At 42.8% G+C, this 23,285-nt stretch overlaps 1 protein-coding gene across 1 annotated transcript; it reads right to left on the minus strand.

Moving 5' to 3' along the window:
- Nucleotides 1-2,433: 2,433 nt before the first annotated feature.
- On the minus strand, nt 2,434-13,360 carry BOD1 (biorientation of chromosomes in cell division 1). Its single transcript, XM_007951660.2, has 3 exons — nt 13,130-13,360; nt 7,335-7,459; nt 2,434-2,629 (listed from the first exon to the last, which is right to left on the minus strand). Exons 1-3 carry the CDS (start codon nt 13,358-13,360, stop codon nt 2,434-2,436), a joined length of 552 nt encoding a protein of 183 aa, XP_007949851.1.
- Between the last annotated feature and the right edge of the window lie 9,925 nt (nt 13,361-23,285).

Genomic DNA, 23,285 nt, shown 5'->3' on the forward strand with positions numbered 1-23,285 from the left:
GGGTCGCTATGAGTCGGAAACGACTCGACGGCACTTAACAACATAACAACTAACATGGCAAAAGTAGAAGTAGAACATTGATCTCAACAAAGACCCAAATGAATAGGTTAAAATTTATTCTATTTAAATTTTAAAATTAAAATTTAGTTGACTTAACTAAAAACCAAAGTCTTAGTTTAAGTAACCATTGATCCGATTCAAAGCTTGCTACAGAATGTGTTCCCAGGACCAGCCGCAGCATCACTGGTGAATTAGAAATTCAGAACCATAGGTCCCCACTTCTGACCCACTGCATCAGAATCTACATTTTCCCCAGGTCCCTAGGTGATAAGCTACTCACACCCACATTTGAGAAACACCGGTCCTCCATTAAAGCCCAGGGCCAGTAAAGGACCTGAGGAGAAGGAACTGCCTGCCTGCTCCCAGTATGTTTCAGGGTGAGAGCAGTTCCAAATTGTATCTTCCAACGTTACACTGCCATTAAATCATGTGCTGTGCACAAGACAGGAAAAGCAGGGAGGAAGAGGAAAACAGTGACACTTCCCAGCCCTGTAGCCTAAGATTCAATAAAGGTTTCAAGTAAGAGTATCAAATGCTTTTATTAAAATAAAAAACCACTTATTTAATAACCCACCTTTCTTAAAAAAAAAAAAAAAAGAAATACACTAAGATTCAATAGTCCTTGCAGCATAGGAAGAAGTGGTCAGCCAATGTTTTTCTTATACTTAAGATCTGAGCTTCCTCCCCATGTTTTCTTGCTTCGTACCAGGAGAGGAAACGTCTGAACTCCAGTCACTGCTCGACATCTCGTATGCCGTCTTCTGCTTAAAAAAAAAAAAAAAAAAGAAATACACTAAGATTCAATAGTCCTTGCAGCATAGGAAGAAGTGGTCAGCCAATGTTTTTCTTATACTTAAGATCTGAGCTTCCTCCCCATGTTTTCTTGCTTCGTACCAGGAGAGGAAACTGGCTAGAGGATTCATATACAAGAAGGTCACAGTAACTTTAAAGCTATCTGATGTAATGTTTTGTACATTCTAGTTTGCAACTCTAAGAAACAACATCAAATAACCACCACCAAATCCCTAATCCCAGCTAATGTTTCCTGCTGTTACTCGCTGACATTACATCTTTGGGACTGCATCAGTGGTTCCTTCATTGTAGCTTTTGTTCATCTTAAAAGCCACATGCAGTCTCCAAGTTCAAGTATAAAGGCGTGTTTCAGGACAATCTCAGATTGCTGTAGTGTCTCTTAGTCTTTCTGTAGTGTCATCTGGGTGTCATAACCTTAGACGGGATAGCCAGATGGCATCATAGTGTGAGGCACCCAGTTCATTTTCTCACTGCTAAGCTTGTTCTCTGGTCGTTTGGGACACTGTCCCACAGTCAAGGTGGAAATCTTGATGTCAGTGAAAACCTCAGACTATCTTCATTCAGAAGCTATCCTCTTGTACGCAGATGAAGCCACTTCTTCACCGTTAATTAAAAGGTGCTTTTAACAGCTGTCAGGCATATTCTAAAAAGAAAAGATAATTGTATCAAAATGCTACTTCGGGGTTAGAGACTATATTTGCCTAATTTTATGTTCCCAAAGGAATTTATAATTAAACCAGGAAGAGAGACTTGAAGAGAATGCCTGGCACTCTGTAATAGGCCCGAGGTCTCCTCTCAACACAGGCACAAAAAGCCAATGGCTCTGCTGCCAGGGCCCTCCCAAGCCTGGGGCTTTGGTGTGGTTTATAGGCAGATGCTCAAGCTCCCCTGGGCCAATTCACCACACGTATCACGTATCTGACTCAGTAAGAAAAATAGACCCCTTAAAGAATGTGAAAAAGAGAACACCAGTGGAAGAATGAGGGGAGAAGGCACACCCCAATGGTTACCAGTAATGGCTGAGTAAAAGTGTTATCTGCATCCTTGCTGATCACTGGTCATATTTATGACTAATGTCTGCCAAACCAGGCAAAGAGCATCCTTTAGTATGTCTGCAGCTGATTTTTAAATGAAATTTAATTCCATGTTTAGCTCTTCCTAAATGTAAGGAGGCCTTGTGGAGCTTAAAGCCAACTGTGAGCCCACGTAAGTGGGTGGCTGCCTTAGGCCACTTGACTTTAAAACTGCAAACCCAAGTTAACTCCTTGTCCAGGGGAGAGACTCGTTTAAACAATTTCAGAAAAACAGGATTTTCATTTGCATTTCACTTGTGCACACCAATTATCCCAGTAGGTTTCTAATGAAGTGTCTATCCAGAGCTTACATGTTTAGCCCTGGTGACAAAGAAAATCACACTCACTGTGACACAAGGTGAAGTCCATCTGCAGTGACTACTTTTCTGAATAGGTAAGAAATGTGGTGCCCCTTTCTATCCATTTCTTATGTACCTATCAGCCAGAGAAAAATGCTCGGCATAAAAGATGATCTGTATTCCAAACCTTAAGACGCATCCTGGGATGGAGCCACAGGGTCCTGGCTCTCAGGCTCAGGAGGGGGAGCTGGTGTGGCTTCTTTTTTCTGGGCCGCCAGGAACTCATGAATTGCTCGTTCTATCTGTGGCCTGAAGATGTGGTTTAGTTTTGGATCCACCACCTGGGAAATAATTCTGTCTACTCCAGCTTCCAACATCCCTGACCTTGTGGAGACAAATAGACCATTCAGTTATTTAGTTCCTTTGAGACTCATTTTTAGCCCAACCAGTGTCATGTGAGAGCTCAATAAATGTCCACCTGGTCAGAACTGCAGCCCTCCTGGGGAGTTCTTGCAAAGGGCAATCTATTTACCACATACCGTTCAAGGCACTTTAATTCATTTTTGAGAGGCAATTCACAACCAGCAAGCACCTATTTCTCCTAATTCACTATATGGTCCACTACCATTGTAACTGCGTATGAAGGAACCAAACAAAATGAAGCAGACTACCCAAGACAAAGAACAAGTGGTAACATTACAGGAAAATCTGATGACATGTGCAGAGCCAAAAATCTTTATAACATCAAAAACCAGTGAACCTCAGGTCTGACTCCATTTCCTTCAACATCGATTCTCTTAATAAACAAAGCAGGAAAAACAACCTCTAGCAGCAACCTGGCTATTATATGCAGTCCACAACTTACAACGTGTTCAAGTTAAGACAAACTGCATTTACGACCATTCTGTTTTTCTTCTGGTACATCTTATTGTTAGTAATATTAGTACATACAATACTGCAGTGCATAATTTGCTGATGTTATCTTTCTTGAAGTTCATTCAAAGGTGTTTAATATTACGATTTATAAAGATACTGAAAATAAAAGCAGCAATAAAAACTAAAAAAAGAAAAATGTGCCATTTGACTTAAGTCAGAACCAATTTACGATGGAGTTGTTGGAGTGGACTACCTGTAATCCCCAATCTATGTACAAATAGATCACAGATGGGTGTTTACACCACCACCAATCTAACATGGCCTTCACCTGTAGTGGCTGGTCATCTATGATACAGAATAGACAAATGGGACACAAACAGATAAACACACAAGAACCAAATTGCTTCTAATCTCTGAAGGGGTTAAAATAAATTTTGATGAAAAAGTAGCCAAATTTTACTAATATCTGTATTCAACCACTTGGGGTGAGGTAGTGACGAAGACTATGATGACAAGAAATAAACCGTATTTGAAAAATCTAGAAAACAGCCTATGCAGGCTCAAACTGCAAACTCAAGTTTCTTCTCAAAGGATTCAAATATTCAAATTCCATCACAAGCATATAAACTAAACCAAAACCAAACTCACTGCCGTGGAGTTGGATCTGACTCACAGTGACCCCTCCTTGGGTTTCTGAGGTAGTATCATTATGGAAGTAGACTGCCCAACCTTCCTTCCGAGGAGTAGCTAATGGGTTTCAACCACCAGCCTTCTGGTCAGCAGTCAGATGCCTTAGGCACTACACTACCAGAGCTCCTTCACAAGCATATGTTGTTGTTGTTGTTTGCCGTCGAGTCGGCCGACTCATAGTGACCCCTCCTTGGGTTTCCGAGGCAGTATCACTACGGAAGTAGGATTGCCCAACCTTCCTTCCGAGGAGTGGCTGGTGGGTTTGAACCGCCAGCCTTCTGGTTAGCAGTCAAGTGCCTTAGGCACTATGCTACCAGAGCTAGGTAGGTTTTATTTAGTAAGAGTTCCTAGCCTTTGCTTTGGTCAAAATAGGCCCTGCCCTAACTGGGCAAATGGTCTATCAGGGTAAAGAAAAGGAAAGAAATGAGTGAACATACATAGTGATAAGTAAGATGGGAAATAGGCCTTAAACCTGGAGTCAATGGTGAAGATAATCTTATCAACAGGAAGCCTTGATGTAAACACACATCTATTAGAGCATTTACAGTGCATACTTTCAGGTAGCTTGTGCATTAGACTTTATCTGCCCTTAAGATAGGGAACAGGAACCACAGTGAGGTCAGCCTCAGGCCTTGGGTCAGTTACCAAGCAGAGCCATGGTTCTTCATTCACAAGCCAACACCTTTCCCACTATATATACCATGCTGCCTCCTCAGCCAGATTCATGGGACTTACTGTAAAAGCCTGTGGGCAAAGTACCAAGAAAGTATAGCTGACTTTCTTGGAGCTTTTAAAAAGAAAGTATTTTGGGGAAATGTGCAATCTTGTCAGGAGCCTAAAACAGGAGATGAAATGAACAAGTATCAGGCAGCTAAAAGACTTACCAGTTGTAATTTATGTTCAGCAGTCTAACATGATTTAAGTTAATGGACCACAATACCTGGGCCTGCATAGCCTGATCAGCCAGCCCTGCCTAAAGGGCCTGCAGCATCTCATCTGGGGAGAACACACTAGGCTAAAGGAGCAAATCTTCATTTTAAGACTTCTTTAGCAATGGCATAGTACCTAAGGCATTTGACTGCTAACCAGAAGACTGGTGGTTCAAACCCACCAGCCACTCCTTGGAAGGAATACTGGGAATCTACTTCTATATAGATACAACCTCAGAAACCCAAGGAAGGGTCGCTATGAGTTGGATCTGACTCAAAGGCAGTGAGTTTGTTTTTTTTTTTAGTGGTGTAGTGCCTAAGGCATTTGACTGCTAACCAGAAGGCTGTGGTTCAAACCCACTAGCCACTTCTCAGAAGGAAGACTGGGCAATCTACTTCCATACAGATACTGCCTCAGAAACCCAAGGAGGGGTTGCTATGAGTCAGATTTGACTCGATGGCAGTGAGTGAGGTTTTTTTTTTTTTGGGGGGGGGCGGTTTAGAACTTTCCTCAAACTAAAAATGTTAGCAAGAGTCATAGAGAAATGTACAACATTAAATCCAAATGTGTGTTTTTATATTATATTATTTTTGATGCTAGATAAAATAAAAAAGCGGGAAAATAAATTTATACCAATGGTAAGACTATGAAGAAGAGCCAAGAAGTGATTACCATAAAAGTCAGGAGAGTATGTTAAGCGGAGGGGAGAAGGAATGTCCAAGAAAGCAGGGCCTGGGGGGTGGGGTAGGGGAGGCACTGGGAAAGTGCTGGTGATGCTCTATTTCCCAACCTGGGCAGTGATCACAACGATGAGCACTGACTGCGATACTATGCTTTTGCTCTGTGTGCTTTTCTGTATGTTACATTTAATAATAAAGCCAAGTAAAATGAAGTGCCACATAAATATCTCTAAAATGGCATCCTGCTCATTAACAGCCACACTGACAAGCCATCACACCATTAATAACCCATGCCATCGAGTTGATTCTGACACATAGCAATCCTATATGATAGAGTAGAACTGCCCCTCAGGGTTTCCACGGTTATACAGCTTTATGGAAGCAGACTGCCTCATCTTTCTTCCATGGAGCAGCTGATGGGTTTGAGCCACCAACCTTTTGGTTAGCACCCCAATGCTTTAACCACTGCCCCACCAGGACTCCTTATACCATTAACAGCACCTCTCAAAATATTTAGTTTTGATACATTCCCTTAACATGCTGGTCAATTGTACTGAAGGTAGAGTAGACCCAAGCCTATCTAATCTGCCACTTTAGCTGTAAAATAGGCTTGTTGTGAAGATTAGCAATAACACATATAAGGACCAGGGCCAGACATGTAGAGTTGCCAAGTAGCAGTCACTGTCCCCTTTTTTTCTGAAATAACCCTGTATTCTGCTCCCTAGGGAAGCAGGAAAGCTACTGGGTAATAGCTCCACAACGACAAGGCCCCTGGCATCTTTTGAGAGTGTGCTTCTTCCTTAACCCTGAGATATTTTTAAATTTTACTTTATTTTCTTTAATAAGGTTCAGACATCAGCAACCATAAACTATACTGAAAGTTCTAGCTTGTTAGTAAAATTCTGTTCTAATATTTTTCAAGTTATTTTCACATAATTATAGATTCAGAAGAAATTGCAAAGATATATATAGGAAGGTCTATGCATGCTTCACCCAGCCACCCCTCATGTTAGCATCTTGCATTAACTATAGTACAATATCAGAACCATGTCAATATCAAAATGACATTGGTACAACCCACATACCTTGTCCAAATTTCATGTTATACATGTACCCGTGAATATGTATGTGTATGTGTGTGGCTCTATGCCATTTACTTACATGAGTAGCTTCATTTAATTACCACCAAGATACTTAATTGTACCACCACCACAACACTCCCTGTTGCTGCACCTTTACAGTCACAGCCACCTCCTTCCACATCCCCAACCCCTGGCAATCACTCATCTGTTCTCCATCTCTATTATGTGTTATTTTATGAATGTCATATAAATGGAATCATGCACCATCCATCTTTTTTTTCACTCAGCGTAATTTCATATTTTTCAAGAAGCAGACTTCAGGAGCTTTTATTCCATGAGAGTTTAATGGATCGGGAAGGCCTGAACAAAAGTGTGAGTATTAAGACTCACACTTTATAATGTACAAACATTCTGAATGGATCAGAAAAAGTTTATCTTCTCTTAAGACAAAAGATTCCATGGCCCATCTCCTCTTTTGTGCCCAATAACACACTGGACAAAGTGTCTATTCCACAGTCCCAACACTGACATCTTGGCATAACACTCATTATATGTATGTTCTGACTGAAAATTGCAAAAAGCAGAGGACATGTGTTGCAATTTGAGATATCTTTTGACACACCCAGTAGAGATGCGCATCAAGAGGCCTGCCTAGGTTGGATAAACCAGCAAGAACTTCAGTTGAGTACTTTGCTTGCTTTAACTTTATCACTACTTAAGGAACAGATTTCTGCCACTCCCATGTGATCTGTGACATACAGCACCTCCACTTTGACTTCTTACGCATTACCTTCTGTTCACTGCCCTCCACTCTAAGGTCTGCTTACTTACTGAACGACACTCTGCCTCAGACCATTTCGTAATTGGTTTTTGTTCATCGTGGGATTCCACTCCTGCTTGTCCAGATGTGTTGACACAAAATTATCCACTTTCTGCCTCAGGTTTTGGTAAGCTGGCTAAAATATTAAAAAGAAGGGGCAAGTCAGAAGTTAAAATGCACCAAACCTTCAAAAACAGTCATTCAGAACACTGCTTTTCATAGATATGCATACTTTCCCATCTAAATATATTCCCATTGTGACTACATGGAGATCACCATGCAACATGGAGGGGTCATAGCATTAACAGCTGACAGGAGAGCCCACATTAGAGTGGGCACAATGCCAGATGCTGTATTTACATTCCCTCACTTTTCAAACACCACTGAGGGATGCCCTATCACCTCCTTCCTCCCCACATCAGAGATTAGAAATTTAGGCTTAGAGAGTAAATAACCTGGCTGAAGTATGACAAAAACAAGTTTAGACCTACGATGCTTGTGAATCAGGGCCTGGGTTCTCACCCTGATTCCATTGCTTAACTAGCTATCTTACTTTCAACAAGTCACTCACCTTCTGTGTCAGATATTTCCATCTGTAAGACTAAAATATTATTGCCCTGTTACCTCATAGGGGTGTTCTCAAAAACAAACAAGGTCCCAGAAAAGCCCTCTGTATAAAATGAAGGGTTGCCTATACCTCAGCATGGCAAGTATGTGGACTTAAGTCAAAGCCTATGAGACACTGTGAAAGGCTGTAAGGAAGCAAGACACAAGTGCAAAATAAAGGCATTCTCTGCTTGAGACACTTATTGGCTGCAAAGCTCTAGACCAAACTATTATCAGAAGAACAGAATTAGAAGTGACTTGGTGAACACAAGGAATGCATATTCTGAGCCAAAATCTTCTGGCTTTATCCACTGGCTCACCTCTCCTCCAAACCAGGTGTGAGAGTGTGGACTGCTGGTTGGCACTTCACACCACGCACCCGCCCACAGTGGGCAGTGCATGCTTCCCCACCCCAGTGGTATTGAGCTTGGCACTGCGATTTTCTCTGGCCAGTGGAATGTTAGAGACATGAGACCTTAAATGTGCTTATGCCATCTGCTTTGGATCTTGTGCTCCTCCAGGAGGGCATTTCTTCAGTAGCTAGCCACTGCCCCTTCAGGTCTGGGATCTAACATGAGCCCATATGCAACAGATCTAAACTCAACCCACAGCCTGGACCTGAGCCCAGGCAGACTAGAGCTGAGCCACCCAGATGAAGCCTACCTAGATCAGCTGAACTTAACCTCACTTGCAGCTCTAGCCAACCGGTTCCAAATAGCTTACAGAGCATATATGTCGCATAGCAACTAACTCACTTGCATGTGGGATTTTCACCTGAGTAGGAAACAGGCAGGCATTCTGGTAGTGCAGTGGTTAAAAGCACTCACTTACAAATCAAAAGGTTGGTGGTTTTAACCCACCAGCTACTCCGTGGGAGAAAGATGAAGACAGTCTGCTTCTGTAAAGATTTATAGCCTTAGAAATCCTATGGTGCAGTTCTACTCTAGCCTATAGGGTTGCTATGAGTTGGAATCTACTGGATAGCAGTGGGTTTGGTTTTGGTTTAGGAAACAGGCAGTGGTCAAAGATGGCAGCTGACTGTGCCACTTTGAATGTGTGTCAGTCACCATCTTTGAGCAGGGTACTAATGCCTGTCTCCTCAAAAAATCCACTGCCATGGAGTCAGTCTCAACTCATAGCCTATAAGAGAGTAGAATTGCCCTGTATGTTTCCAAGGCTGTAAATCTTTACAGAAGCTGACTACCACATCTTTCTCCTGCAGAGCAGCTGCTGGGTTCGAACTGCCAACCTTTTTGTTAGCAGCCAAGTGCTTTAACCACTGCACCACCAAGGCTCCTTATCTATTTCCTAAACCAACCAAAAACAAAACTCACTGCCAACAAGTCAATTCCAACTCATAGCGACCCTATAGGACAGAGCAGAACTGCCCCAGAGGGTTTCCAAGGCTGTAAATCTTTATGGAAGCAGACTGCCTCACCTTTGTCCTGCAGGGTGGCTGGTGGGTTCAAACCGCTGACCTCTTGGTTAAAGCCCAAAGCTTTAACCACTCTGTCACCAGAGCTCCTTTTGTACTCTGGTCAAAATACTATGCACAAGAAATTTGGGTGGTATGCAACAGGTATGCTCCATCAGCCATGTCTGAACTGTTTTGAATTGGGTTGAAGCCCTGTCTAGCAGCATAAATGAGTACAAATGCTTATTGTTGTAAGCCAGTGAAGTCTGATTTCCTATGCAGCATTACCGTGGCAAAAGTTTGCTAATACATCAGGTAAATGAAATCATTAAAGCAATCAGCAGGCCTTACTCCATGCCTCTTCAAAAATGACAAGAAAATAGACTCAAAAACCTAAAGAATCTCCACTAAACCTGAAATGAAGAAGGCTGGGAGGAAGATGAGAAGGAGTAAAATTCACAATAACAACTCCTTTTTCCTGGTAACTATCTTCTCCTCTTCATAAGGGTAGGGGAGTGGCTGCCATATTCTTATGACCCTGTTCACCTGACCCAAGCTAAGAAAATGCAGTCATTCCCTAAGATCTTTACAACTAGAACAGAGAGAAAAATCCATTAAGACGTACTCAAGAGATGCTAGTAACTAAATGGATGAATCCACTCTGTGGTTAAAATAAGCATAAGCGCAGAGATGAAAGAGAGAGCCCTCATGGAGAATCCCCAGTTGTAAAGTATTCCTGCTCTTCTGGCAGTTTGTTCTTTCAATCCTCCCTTGGATTCCATGAGTCAATAGATTCCTCCCTTTGCTGAACAGAGGTAGAACTATTTCTGTCACTTATAACCATAACTCATGATGCTCTATCTTCTACTACTCAAAATAACTCACCCAGTTTGAGATGATAGAAACTGTTTACTGAAAAAGGCTGAAGGCTAGCAAATGCTAATACCAAACCTTTAACAGACTTGACAATATAGAAAAATCTCTTCGGTTCATGAAGTGAAAGGTTCTAATGTGTCTACGTTAACAATTTACAGGTTTTTTTTTTTTTTAATCATATATTTATCTATCCTCTGGCGGCACAGTGCCTAAGGCATTTGACTGCTAACCAGAGGTTGGCGGTTCAAACCCACCAGCTGCTCTGCGGAAGGAAGATGGGGCAATCTACTTCCATAAAGATTCACTGCCTTGGAAACCCAAAGGAATCGACTTGATGACACTCAGTTTGATTTTTTTTTTTGCTTTAATCCTCTTTGAATCACCCATCAGTTCATTCTATTTATTTACTTGTATTTCAGATAAATGGCAAAGTAAATTACAGACATCAATACACCCTCCCCTACACACTTCAGTAGTTCTGAGTGGGGCCTGAAACTTGCATTGCTAACAAGTTCCCAGATGATACTGATGCTGCTGATCCAGGGACCACGGTTTTGAGAACCACTGAGCTAAATAAAGGTCTCGGGTAAGATGTGAGTAAAAACACTATCCTCACAAATTAAAACAACCTGGTAACGAACAGAAGAAACAATTAAGGTGGTATTAAGTGTGGTGAGTGGCTCTGGTGGCAAAAAAGTTAAGTGCACACAGCTAACCTAAAGGTTAGCTGTCCGAACCCACCCAGCAGCTGTGTGGGAGAAAGACCTGGCAATCTGTTCCCGTAAATATTACCCATTACCATCAAGTCGATTCTGACCTACAGAGACCCTACAATGATCCTATAGGACAGAGCAGAACTGCCCCATAGGGTTTCCAAGGCTGTAACTCTTTACAGAAGCATACTGCCACATCTTTTTCTCGTGGAGCAACTAAACAAAAAAAAAAACAACCCAAACTCACTGCTGTGGAGTTGGATCCGACTCATAGCGACCCCTCCTTGGGTTTCCAAGGCGTTATCACTACAGAAGTAGATTGCCCATCTTCTTTCCAAGGAGTGAGTGGCTGGTAGGTCTGAACCGCCAGCCTTCTGGTTAGCAGTCAAATGCCTTAGGCGCTAGCGGGTTTAAACTGCTGACATTTTGGTTAGCAGTCCAGTGCTTAACTGCTATACCACAAGCCTCAAAAATCCTATGGAACAGTTCTAATCTGTCACATGGGGTTGATATGAGTCGGAACTGACTCAACACCATTCAACAACTAAGTGGTTGCCTTCCAACTCTCTCCTTCCCAACAGCTTCTCAATATTGATTTTGTTTTAAATCACACACATGCATTACAGTGACTAAGGCATACAAAACCTAAATGGAGAATGTATTGATGAGAAATTGAGAACACCCAGAGTCTTTTTGAAGGTCAAAGTGGCCAGTCACTATGGTAGCCATGTCCCTTAAAGAAAGAAAAATCAAGTACATTGCTTCAGGGATGGCATTTCTACTTCGGTTTTTTATGTTGGAGGAGTAAAACAATGCAGAACTTACTACCTATACTGCCTGGTTGACATGTCCATTTTCTATCCTACAACACGAGCTTTGAGATGGGGTCAATTACTTACTCCTGTACCTTTATAAGAACATCGGCATGTTGTAGGCCAATTAATGTTCAATGAATGAATAGATTACATCTGTCCCTATTTTTAAGGTCTAATTTCCAGGTCACAGTATTCCTGGAAGTATGCAACAAGATTTCCATAACATGCTAAGAGGAGCAAAAATCATATCCCTCGAGGAGCACAGCCAGTAACAGAGACTCCAAAACCCACAACTAAAGAGTCCTTTGGTTTTGCTGGAGAGGCTTTTAAAAAAAGAGAAAATGAACATTGCAGCAATTAAATGTCTGACATTTAACACATATTACCTCACTGAATCTCCACAAACCCTGGCAAGTAGGTAAAGCAAACTTGCATTTTACTGGGGATTGGCCTATGGCATGAGGTTTTCAAACAATGATGGAGTACCATAGAAAGGTGCTGATTCTACAACAATGGACTTTAATTCAATTGCATACCAAAGTGTGCAAATCACTGAGTCAGAGCAAAGGAACAAATAGATAGCTATCATATGCTGATGTGCATTCAAACCATCGTGTTTAATGTCAGCTCCTTTGTGGTGAAGGGAGAATTGGTGGAAGTTCTAAAGCATTCTTGCTTACTTGGCTTTCTTCACTGTTCCTAACACACTGAGGTTTGTTTGTTACTCAGGGTTTTAAAGGAGTCTCATCTTGAGAATGATTAAGACCCTGGGTTTTTCTAAAACTATCAAGTTTACATGTCAGTTTTCTATCCTAGGAGCTTTAAGATGGGGTCAATAAATTCTGTACCTTTATAGGAATATAGTTATGTTATAGGACAATAAATGTTCAATGAATGAATAGGTTACATCCTTTCTAAAACTAGTATTGACCCCCAAAGCTCTGAGAAGGGATTAGGCCAAAATCATACAGCTAATAAATGTGGGGCTGGGAACGCAATCCACAAGGGCGAGACTCAGAAAAGTTCTATGTACTGCTCCAAGCGGTCTAACATCTCACTGCTGAGATTCAAAAGGTATTTTTTGTGTTTTTGTCCCTGCATCGGAAAAACAAAGAAGCCCTGGTGGCGCAGTATTTAAGCGCTCCGCCGCTAACCCAAAGGTTGATGGTTCGAATCCACCAGATGCTCCGCGGGAAAGATATGGTAGTCTATTTTCGTAAAGATCACAGCCTTGGAAACCCTATGAGGCAGTTCTACTGTCTCACAAGGTTGCTAGGAGTCCGAATGGACTTGACGGAAACGGGTTTTTGGAAAAGCAAGGCTGCAGCCTTGGCATCCTCACGCCCAGCTCGGATTCCCTTAGCTCAGGCAGTCTCAGCTACCTTCGTGTCCACGTCGGCCAGGCAGTCCCGGCGGAAACTGTCAAACAGGCCCCGGCTCTTCAGCTGCTCCACGATGAGGGCGATGAGCTGCGGGTCACCAGGTGGCAAAGAGGCCGGGTTGATGGGGCCGCCGCTCCCGCCCGCCCCTGTCGCGCCCGAAGCTGCCCCCGCCGAAGTCTGGCCAGCTCCGCTGCCGCCCACTGCCCCCGTTCCCCCGCCGCCGTCAGCCATGGCTGTGCCCCGGGCCCGCGATGCAGACCAAGTAAAGCTGCTTTTCAGAGGCAGAGGGCCCGGGTAGGGTAGAGGGGCTGGCGAAGGAGTCGGGTCCCAAAGAGGTGAGGGAAACAGGGGTGGCTGCGGTGGAGGAGGCGGGGGAGGCGGAGGAGGCAGCGGCGACAGCGGTGGCGGTGCAGGCGGCTGAAACTCCCCGCTCAATACCTGGCGCGCTTCAGATTGCGTCACTCCTGGTCTTTGCATTCTGGGGCGGGAGGTTTTCAACATCCATCTCCGGCTTTCTTATAATCAGAAGTCTGGCCCATGGAAACGACAATTCCCGGCAGGCTCTGGAAGCTTCCGTAGCGAGTTTGCGAGGCAGTATGGGAATTGTAGGCTCAGGCCCTCGTGGTTGCCGCAACCTGGGCTGAACCTCCCATTCCAGTTACTGCTGTTCCTCCCACTAATTCAATTTATCCCAACAGTACCTGGTTACAAGAATCGTCTGAGGAGCTTGTTAAAAGTCTAGATTGCCTTGGAGATTCTGATTCTGTAATTCTGGGTCGGAGTCTAGAAATTTGTGTGTTAACTTGCACTCCTACCCGCTCCTGGACAATATGATCCTGGGAAATTTGACAACAGTGGACCCGCCAAATCTCTAGGGGGTGATGAGAAGCAGCTATCTCACTTTTACTGTGTGCTGCTATCTTGTAGAGGCCTATATAACTGCGTGAATCTGAAGAAACAGGCTCATCTCACCCACCTCAGTACCACACACCCTTCAGGACATATCTGTACCGCTAATTCTATCAAAATCCATATTACCACACAATTTTTTTTTCCATTGCACTCAAAATGCCTTCCATTACTGACAACACAGTTTAAACAAAAAATTAAAAACAAAATAATTCAGTCTGAAGGATTAAGTCTCTTTCTCTTACTTGTGGATACCTTTTCTCCCAGATATTAAATAAAAATGACAACTAGATAATAATTTAAAAGCTAGTATTGAGTAACTGGAACATGCCAGGCATAATGCTAAGCAGTTTACATGCACTACTTCACAAAAATCTGAGAAGTAGTTGCTATTATTATTACTATTTTATAGATGTAGAAATGAAGGCACAAGAGTTTGATCACAGAAATAGAAGAATAGGATTTGAATCCAGATTTCCTGAATTGAAATCTTGCATGCATAACCTAAGGTATGCTACATCCTGAGAGCTATCTTGACAACATACGGTTTTATATCCTGATTTTTTGTAGCCACAATTGACCATTGGAACTCTATGTTTGCTGTCAGTATTCTCACTTCATCTTTTTGCCCATGAGCTCAACTCTTACCTACTACCCCAGCAATTATGTCTGCTGTTATTATTTTTGTGCGTACAAGGAGGTCTGGTAGCATAATGCCTAATGCATTTGACTGCTAACCAGAAGGTTGGCGGTTCAAACCGACCAGCCACTCCTGAAAAGGAAGGTTGGGCAATCCACTTCCGTAGAGATACTACCTCTGAAACCCAAGGAGGGGTCGCTATCAGTTGGGTTCAACTCTATGGCAGTGAGTCAGTGAGTACATAACAATGGAGGGAATGGAAATAATAACTTCTGCAATATCCCTGGCTCCACGGAAGATGCCGAATTGACAGAGATGCAGAATATTCTCGCTCAACATTTACTGTTCATGAGAGTTTATATTAACCCTCAAGATAAATTTTCAGGTGCTAGTTTCTACTCATCATTTAACATTAGCTCAACCTTTTTCTACTCATCATTTAACATCAGCTCAACCTTCTTCAATGGTTAAGTTAATGTCAAACATTCTCCCTTAATACCTTCACATTGAGGTCACCTGAGATCTATTCCTGCTAATGAACCCCACACTTTGATTGCTCACATTTAGCCTCGGGGAAAGCCCAATTCAGGCTGCCTAGGCCCCAGATTCAGTCTTAGCTAAGATTCCTGACCATCTTGGCCAACCTCTCCTCTGGTTTAGGTACACCCAGGATTACCCAATAAGCAAGATAAGCACAGGCTTCGTTGTACTCATTTACTAATCTCTCAAAACTCAAACTTACTGCTGTCGAGTTGGATCTGACTCATAGTGAGCCCTCCTTGGTTTTCCCAGGCGGTATCACTATGGAGATAGATTGCCCAACCTTCCTTCTGAGGAGTAGCTGGTGGGTTTGAACCGCCACCCTTCTAGTTAGCAGTCAAATGCCTTAGGCACTACACCACCAGAGCATTTACAACCTAGAGTGAACAACTGTGTAGGTAAACACAAGTAAGCCCATGCTTACTTTGCTTATTGGATAGTACCATACTGATTCACACCTTACTGTCTTTCTTTAGGGCAAATTTTTCTGACTTCCACAACTAATTTGGTTTTGTCTCCCTGATATAGACTCTTTAGAACCTCACTTTTGAAGCGCTTACTATAATTGAAAGTGAATCATTTACAGGCTAATTGGTGGACTGTGTCTCCTGCTGGAGTGTAAGATTTAGAGCAGCTAGCACAATTTGTTTATCACTATGTACCCAGCTCTTAGCACAACGCCTAGCTCAAAAAAAAACCAACCCAAACCACTGCATCAAGTTGATTCCAACTCATGGCAATTCCATGTGTTTTAGAGCAGAAATGCACTCCAAAGGGTTTTCAATGATTGTAATTTTTTGGAAGTAGATTGCCAAGCCTTTCTTCTGTGGTGCCGCTAGGTGGATTAAAACTGCCAGCCTTTGGGTTAGTAGCTGAGAGCAAACCATTTGTACCACCCAAGGACCTGGCTCAGAGTTGTTGCTGTTATGTGCCATCAAGTCAGACCCGACTCATAGTGACCCCTCCTTGGGTTGCTGAGGCGGTATCACTACTGGAAGTAGATTGCCCAACCTTCCTTCTGAGGAGTGGCTGGTGGGTTTGAACTGCCAGCCTTCTGGTTAGCAGGCAAGTGCCTTAGGCACTATGCTACTAGAGCTCCTAAGAGGGTCCTAATAAATACTGGCTGAGTGAATGGCTCATTTCCTGTTTGTTTCCTACAGCCATAGGATAGGGTCAGAGCATGTGTGTTGTTGTTGTTGTTATTTGCCATCGAGTCGGCCCCGACTCATAGCGACCCCTCCTTGGGTTGCCGAGGCAGTATCACTACGGAAAGAAGATTGCCCAACCTTCCTTCCAAGGAGTGGCTGGTGGGTTTGAACCGCCAGCCTTCTGGTTAGCAGTCAAGTGCCTTAGGCACTATGCTACCAGAGCTCCCAGAGCATGTGTAGGTAGGGTCATTTGTAGCCACAATCTTCAGAAAAGAAAAGCATTTTAGGAGACGATGGAATAGTCTGTCAATAGTCAAGTACCTTAGGCACTATGCCACCAGAGCTTCAGTGACCAAGACTAGGAAAGCTTTATTATTCATTCATATAGAGTAGTGCCTAAGGCATTTGACTGCTAACCAGAAAGCTGGCGGTTCAAACCCATCAAACACTCCTCGGAAGGAAGGTTGGGCAATCAACTTCTGGTCATACCGCCTGGTAAACCCAAGGAGGGGTCGCTATGAGTCTAATCTAACTCCATGGCAGTGGGTGAGAAACCTTGCAAATGTGCTGCTCCCCAAGATCAAGGAAAGTGTAACACACAATAATGGTCACTGGGGGGCGCCATTGCTGTATTAATCATTCTGAACGTTTAGCAATCTCTGCACAGACTATTTTTTTTAATTTTGGCCCATGTACGTCATCCAGTTGGGAGCTCTGGTGGTGTAGTGCCTAAGGCATTTGACTGCTAACCAGAAGGCTGGCAGTTCAAACTCACCAGCCACTCCTCCATAGGAAGGTTGGGCAACCTACTTCCACAGTGATTCCACCTCAGAAACGAACAGCAGTGAGTTAGTCATCTAGTTTTTCAAACGTTCTTTAAGTAACAAGCACCGATGCTTCTGTCTTAAAATTTGGCCATAATGACTTGCGTGAGCCCAGTGAATTGCATATATTAGGTGCTGAAATATTTTATGTCAAAGACTGCATGGTGAGCAGAATTTCAAGCCCAAATCCAGACCTCAAAGGAGAAAGGGCAGAAACTGGGTAGGGATTGATAATTATAGGCTGCTAAGGGGGGATGTGAAAAAGTAACCATGTGCATGAGTTTTTTGCATCAAACTGTGCTGAACTGGAATCTCAACTCCTCACTTTGTAGGTGCTGTGACCTTGGGAAAGCTGCATCGTCACTCTGAACCTCAGTTTCCCTGGGATTGTAGAGAGGATTAAGCACAGTTTTGGCAATCCATTTAGCATAATTCCTGGCCCTTAGCAAATGTTAATACTATTTTACAGTCATAAATTGATATTTGGCTTGGAAGGTTATTTGATTTACCTCTGTCTCTCCTGACTCACCTCTGAATGCCATGAAGTCAGAGATTGTCTGCCGTGTTCATCATTGTGTCCTTAGCACCTGGAACAGTGTCTGATATGTATAGGCTTTTGGTAAGTAGATAATGCATGGATGAAAAAAAAAAAAATGAATGAGCAAATAGGACATTTGCTTTTCTAGCTACAAATAAGATCGTTTAAGACTTGCTATTATCTTGGACTGAGTGTCAGCATATAGTCAGTATTCAGAGGGTTCAGATTCAGATACAATCTAGTGAGCCATCCATAATACATGACGAGACTGCACTAGGAGGCTGGAGTGCAGGGCAGGCCTAAAGGTTAGAAGTCATTCTTGGTAAACTTCCAACTTTCTAATCCAAGATCCTGATGCTTTAGCAAGAGCATTTCAGAAGCCAAAGGAGATGATAAGGGGCCCTCATGGCCCAAGGGGTAAGCACTCAGCTGCTAACTGAATGGTCTGGTTTGAACCCACCAGCTATTTCTCAGGAAAAAAGGCCTGGAAATCCTATGGGTCAGTTCTTCTCTGTCCTATAGGGTTACTGTGGGTCAGACTTGACTTGACAATACACATCAACAAGGGGACAGTGGTGTTTCAGTGGTAGAAATCTCACCTTCTTATGTTGGAAAACTCAAGTTCAGTTTCCAGCCAATGCACCTCATGCACAGCCATATCTATCTGTCAGTAGAGGCTTGCATGTTGCTATGATGCTAAACTGATTTGGGTGAAGCTTCCAGACTAAGTCAGACCAGGAAGAAAGGCCTGGTGACCTAGTTCTGAAAATCATGCAATGGAAACTTTCCAGGTCCCAATGGTTCTATCTGCAACAGATCATGAAGATATGCAGGAATGGGCATCATTCATTTCAGTGCACATGGGGTTGCCACTCGACAGTAGCTAACAACAAGGCTGAACCCAGACCTGCACACTGACACGGGATAGACAAGTTGTTGGTCATTTTTCGTGTACATGGCCTTTTTCTCTCGCCTTTATATAGTCATACAAGGAGCTTTGCCAACTCTTGGGCTGGACAGCTGCTCATTTCTTAATTAACAGCAGCCAGAGCCTTTCCAGACATCATTGATTGCCTGTCTGGCTACATCTGCACAATCTGATCTCTGCTTCTTTATATATATATTTAGTTCTTTATGATATTTTCTAGCATTTCCAATTATAAATGGGATCCAAATATACAACAAGAAAATAGGGCTTTAATAAGCAGGAATCCTCAGCACCACTCAATACTGTCACCACTCTCTTCAACCAAATATGCATCTTAGACAACACATCAGGCTGTGGTGTTAACATGTTGTCATTTTGAATTACTATTACTAAAGGAGGGCTAGTAAAAAAAAAAAAAAAAAAAGCAGCCTGATCTGGAGACAATAGTGAGAAGTTTGAAATCAGTTTGGGTTTGGACTCAATACTTAACTCAACTTGGTACTTATTGGCAGTTTGAACCTACCTAGAGAACTTTCAGAAAACACCTGGTGATTTGCTTCCAAAAAGTCATAGCTTTCAAAATCTTACTGCCTTAAATTGGAATAGACTCAGTAGCAATTAACAATAACAACAACTTATTAGCTATGTGACCTAGGGCAATCCATTAACCAATCCGTGAACCTAAGGTTACTCATCTGTAAAATGTGGATAATGATATACCTCATAGGGTTGTCATGATTAAAAAACCAAACCAAACGCATTGCCATTGAGTGCGTACTGACTCTTAGTTACCCCCACTGGGTTTCTGAGACAGTGAATCTTTATGGAAGTAGATTGCACTGTCTTCCTTCTGCAGAGTGGCTGGTGGATTTGAACCACCAATCTTCTGGTTAGCAGAACCTGGCACATAGCAAACCCTCAATAGGCAACAACTAATACAGGCTGACTTAAGACAGGATTCCATTCCAATGACTATTGAAATATGGTTGTGATGTAAATTGATTGCCTTATTTTTGTTTTGTTTTGTTTTTATTATTTCTGCTTTTTATTATCTGTATCTTTATAAATCATAACACTGAACATCTGTGAGTGAACATCTGAGAATGATAACATCAGCAAATTATTTGCTGCAACATTGTATGTAGTACATATTATGAATGAAAAGAAGTACAAAAAACAAAACAAAACAAAAAAAACATGATCTTAAATGCAGTTCATCATAACTCAGATATGTCATAAATTGGGGACTACGTCTGGTGGCATAGTACCTAAGGCACTTGACTGCTAACCAGAAGGCTGGCAGTTCAAACCCACCAGCCACTCCTTGGAAGGAAGGTTGGGCAATCTACTTTCATAGTAATACTGCCTTGGAAACCCAAGGAGGGGTCACTATGAGTTGGGATCAACTCGATAGCAGTGAGTTTGGATATTCTTTGTTTGTTTGTTTGTAATATAGGACCCCTTGTGGCATAGTGGATAAGGCATTTGGCTGCTAACTAGGAGGTCAGTGGCTCAAATCCACCAGCTGCTCTGCAGAAGAAAGATGGGGCAATCTGCTTCCATAAAGATTTACAGCCTCAGAAACCCCACAGGGGTTGCTATGAGTCAGAATCGACTGGATGGCAGTGAGTTAAGGTCTTGAAGAAACATTTGTAATGCCAAGTAATTTGGAAGGGAGCTACCTGGCCAACTGATTGGAAGAGATCCATATTTCTACTCATTCCAAAGAAAGGTGATCCAACGGAATGTGGAAATTATTGAACAATATCATTAATATCACACACAAGTAAAATTCTGCTGAAGATAATTCAAAAACATTCGCAGCAAGATATTGACAGGGAACATCCAGAAATGCAAGCTGGATTCAGAAGAGGACATGGAACAAGGGATATCATTGCTGATTGTCAGATGGATCTTGGCTGAAGAAAGGATACCAGAAAGATCTTTACTTGTGTTTTACTGACTATCCAGAAGCATTAGACTGTGTGGATCATAAAAAATTATCATAACATTGAGAAGAATGGGAACTCCAGAACACTTGATTGTGCTCATGAGGAACCTGTACATAGACCAGGAGGCTATTGTTTTAATAGAACAAAGGGATATCGCATGGTTTAAAATCAGGGAGGTTGTGCATCAAGGTTGTATCCTTTCACCATATTTCTTCAATCTGTATGCTGAGCAAATAATCCAAGAAGCTGGACTATATGAAGAGCACAATATCAGGATTAGAGGAAGACTCATTAACAACCTGTGATATGCAGGTGTGATACAACTTTGCTTGCTGAAAGTGAGGCTGACTTGAAGCACTTACTGATGAAGATTAAAGACTACAGTCTGCAGTATGGCTTATACCTCAACATCAAGAAAACAAAAATCCTCACAACTGGACTTCAGGATACATAAGCAGCATCAGGATAAATGGAGAAAAGATTGAAGTTGTCAAAGATTTCATATTACTTGGACCCACAGCCAACACTCATTGGAAGCAGCAGTCAAGAACAACAATGTTAATTCTAGGTATGTATTAATCAAAATTTCTGCCCAATAACAGGCTACGAAAGACTACATTGTTGTTGTTGTTAGGTACCGTTAAGTTGGCTCCAACTCATAGCGACCATATGTACAACAGAACAAAACACTGCCTGGTCCTGGGCCATCCTCACAATTTTTGCTATACTTGAGCCCATTGTTGCAGCCACTGTGTCAATCCATCTAGTGCAGGATCTTCTGCTTTTTCATTGACCCTCCACTTTACCAAGCATGATATCCTCCAGGGAATGGTCCATTTTGACAACATGACCAAAGTAGGTGAGATGAAGTCTGGCCATTCTTGCTTCCAAGGATCACTCTGGCTGCACTTCTTCCAGGACAGATTTGTTGGTTCTTCTGGCAGTCCATGGTACTTTCAGTATTCTTCACCAACACAACTCAAAAGCATCAACTCTTCTTTGGTCTTCCTTATTCATTGTCCAGCTCTCACGTGCTGAAACCTGTTCACCATCATAGCAACACGTAAGCCTCCACTGATGGATAGGGGTGGTGGCTGTGCATGAGGTGTACTGGCTAGAAATTGAACTCGGGTCTCCCCTGTGGAAGGCAAAAATTCTGCCACTGATGTACCACTGCCCTCTAATATATATACAATGCATATAAATTCATAATGTGCTGTATGCTCTGTGGTCAAATGATGGGATGGTTTAAAGCTGTGTGACAAATGTCTTCTTTGTTCTTCTTTGTTCTTGTCAGTGCCTCCTTGTATTTCCTTGTTTCCTGTGTGTTTAGCTTTGTTTGGAGAGAATATCTAAATTTGAAGACTTTGGACTGCAAGGCCCAGACAAATGGCCATCGTGACATCCTACCACCCCACCCTACCCCCACACACCATGATGGGTCCAGGAATCATGAAGAGACTTGGCACTGGATGTCTGGTGGTTCGGGTGCTATCTGTCTCAGCCACAGCCAGGGGCAAGTAGAAATACTGCATTGAGGAGAGACCCTTCCATTTTTGATGGCAGAGCTGGCCCTGGATGTGCTGAGCTTTCAGGGAAATGTAGCTGAAATCCCAAAAATTCATGGAAGGAAGAAAGGCAGAACCACAGGTGACCCTAGACAGGAAGGGGAAATAATATTTATCAAGTGCCTATTATATACCTGACCCTTAGTTGGGACAACACCTTTTCAAGGCAAAACATCATCATCAACAACAAAAACTAGTTGACATCCAGTTGATTCTGACTCATGGCGAACCCATTTTTATCAGAGTAGATCTGTACTTCTTAGGGTTTGCAGTGGTTATGACCTTTCTGAAATAGATTGCTCAGGCCTTTCTTCTGAGGCACTTCTTGGGGGGGACTTGAACTGCCAAACTGTAGGTTCGTAGCTGAGCCCTTAACTGTTTGTGCCACCCAGGGACCCTTCCAAATCCCCCCTCCCCTCTGCAAGGCAGGGAGGTGTTATACCCATTCTATAGATGAGGAGACTGAGATCCAGAGAAGGGTAGTCACTGGCTTGGTGTCAGAGTCAGAGTTCAACCAGGCCTGGGTATCTGGTGGCTCAAAGACTGGGATCCTTCTTCTGCAATGTATTGGGTTGACTCTAGCCCCACCAAAATGTAGCTATTAATGGGTAGCCTCTTTCCTTGAAGCCTCATGTATGACATGGGGGATAATAATAGAATCTATTGCATAGGAATATTGTGAGGATTTTCTGAGACAATGCTTGGCAGGTGCTAAGTTCTAGATCCTTGCTACCCATTATTACTGTAGGGAGAAGATGGGCTCAGTCACAGTGTGCACCAGGCAAGTGGAGTGGCTATGCAGTGGTAAGGAGTCCACCCAGGGTGTATGTCCATGTAGATTTTAATGATCTTGAATTCAGGCAGTTCCCAGGACAACGATGGAGGCTGCTGGTTATGTGGCCCCTGGGTGGTCTAGTTCTACGAAAACTGGATGTTTAATTAACAACCTGCAACATGCTGATGGCACAACTTTGCTTGCTGAAAGTGAGGATGACTTGACACACTTACTGATGAAAATTGAAGACTATATAGTCTGTGGTATGGATTCCAAAAACCAAAACAAAACTCACTGCCGTGGTTCCAACTCATAATGACCCCTCCTTGGGTTT

The sequence above is a fragment of the Orycteropus afer genome, unplaced genomic scaffold (assembly GCF_000298275.1).
Source record: "Orycteropus afer afer isolate SDZICR_OR568_19922 unplaced genomic scaffold, OryAfe1.0 scaffold00306, whole genome shotgun sequence".
Lineage (NCBI taxonomy): Eukaryota > Metazoa > Chordata > Mammalia > Tubulidentata > Orycteropodidae > Orycteropus > Orycteropus afer.

Excerpts from the sequence above, each read along its gene's own strand:
- BOD1 (XM_007951660.2), bottom strand. The coding sequence starts at position 13,360 with ATGGCTGACGGCGGCGGGGGAACGGGGGCAGTGGGCGGCAGCGGAGCT. Across the intron at positions 7,460-13,129 it reads TGGCCGACGTGGACACGAAG|CCAGCTTACCAAAACCTGAG; the intron begins GTAGCTGAGACT and ends TTAATATTTTAG. Across the intron at positions 2,630-7,334 it reads CTGAGGCAGAGTGTCGTTCA|GTCAGGGATGTTGGAAGCTG; the intron begins GTAAGTAAGCAG and ends TGTCTCCACAAG.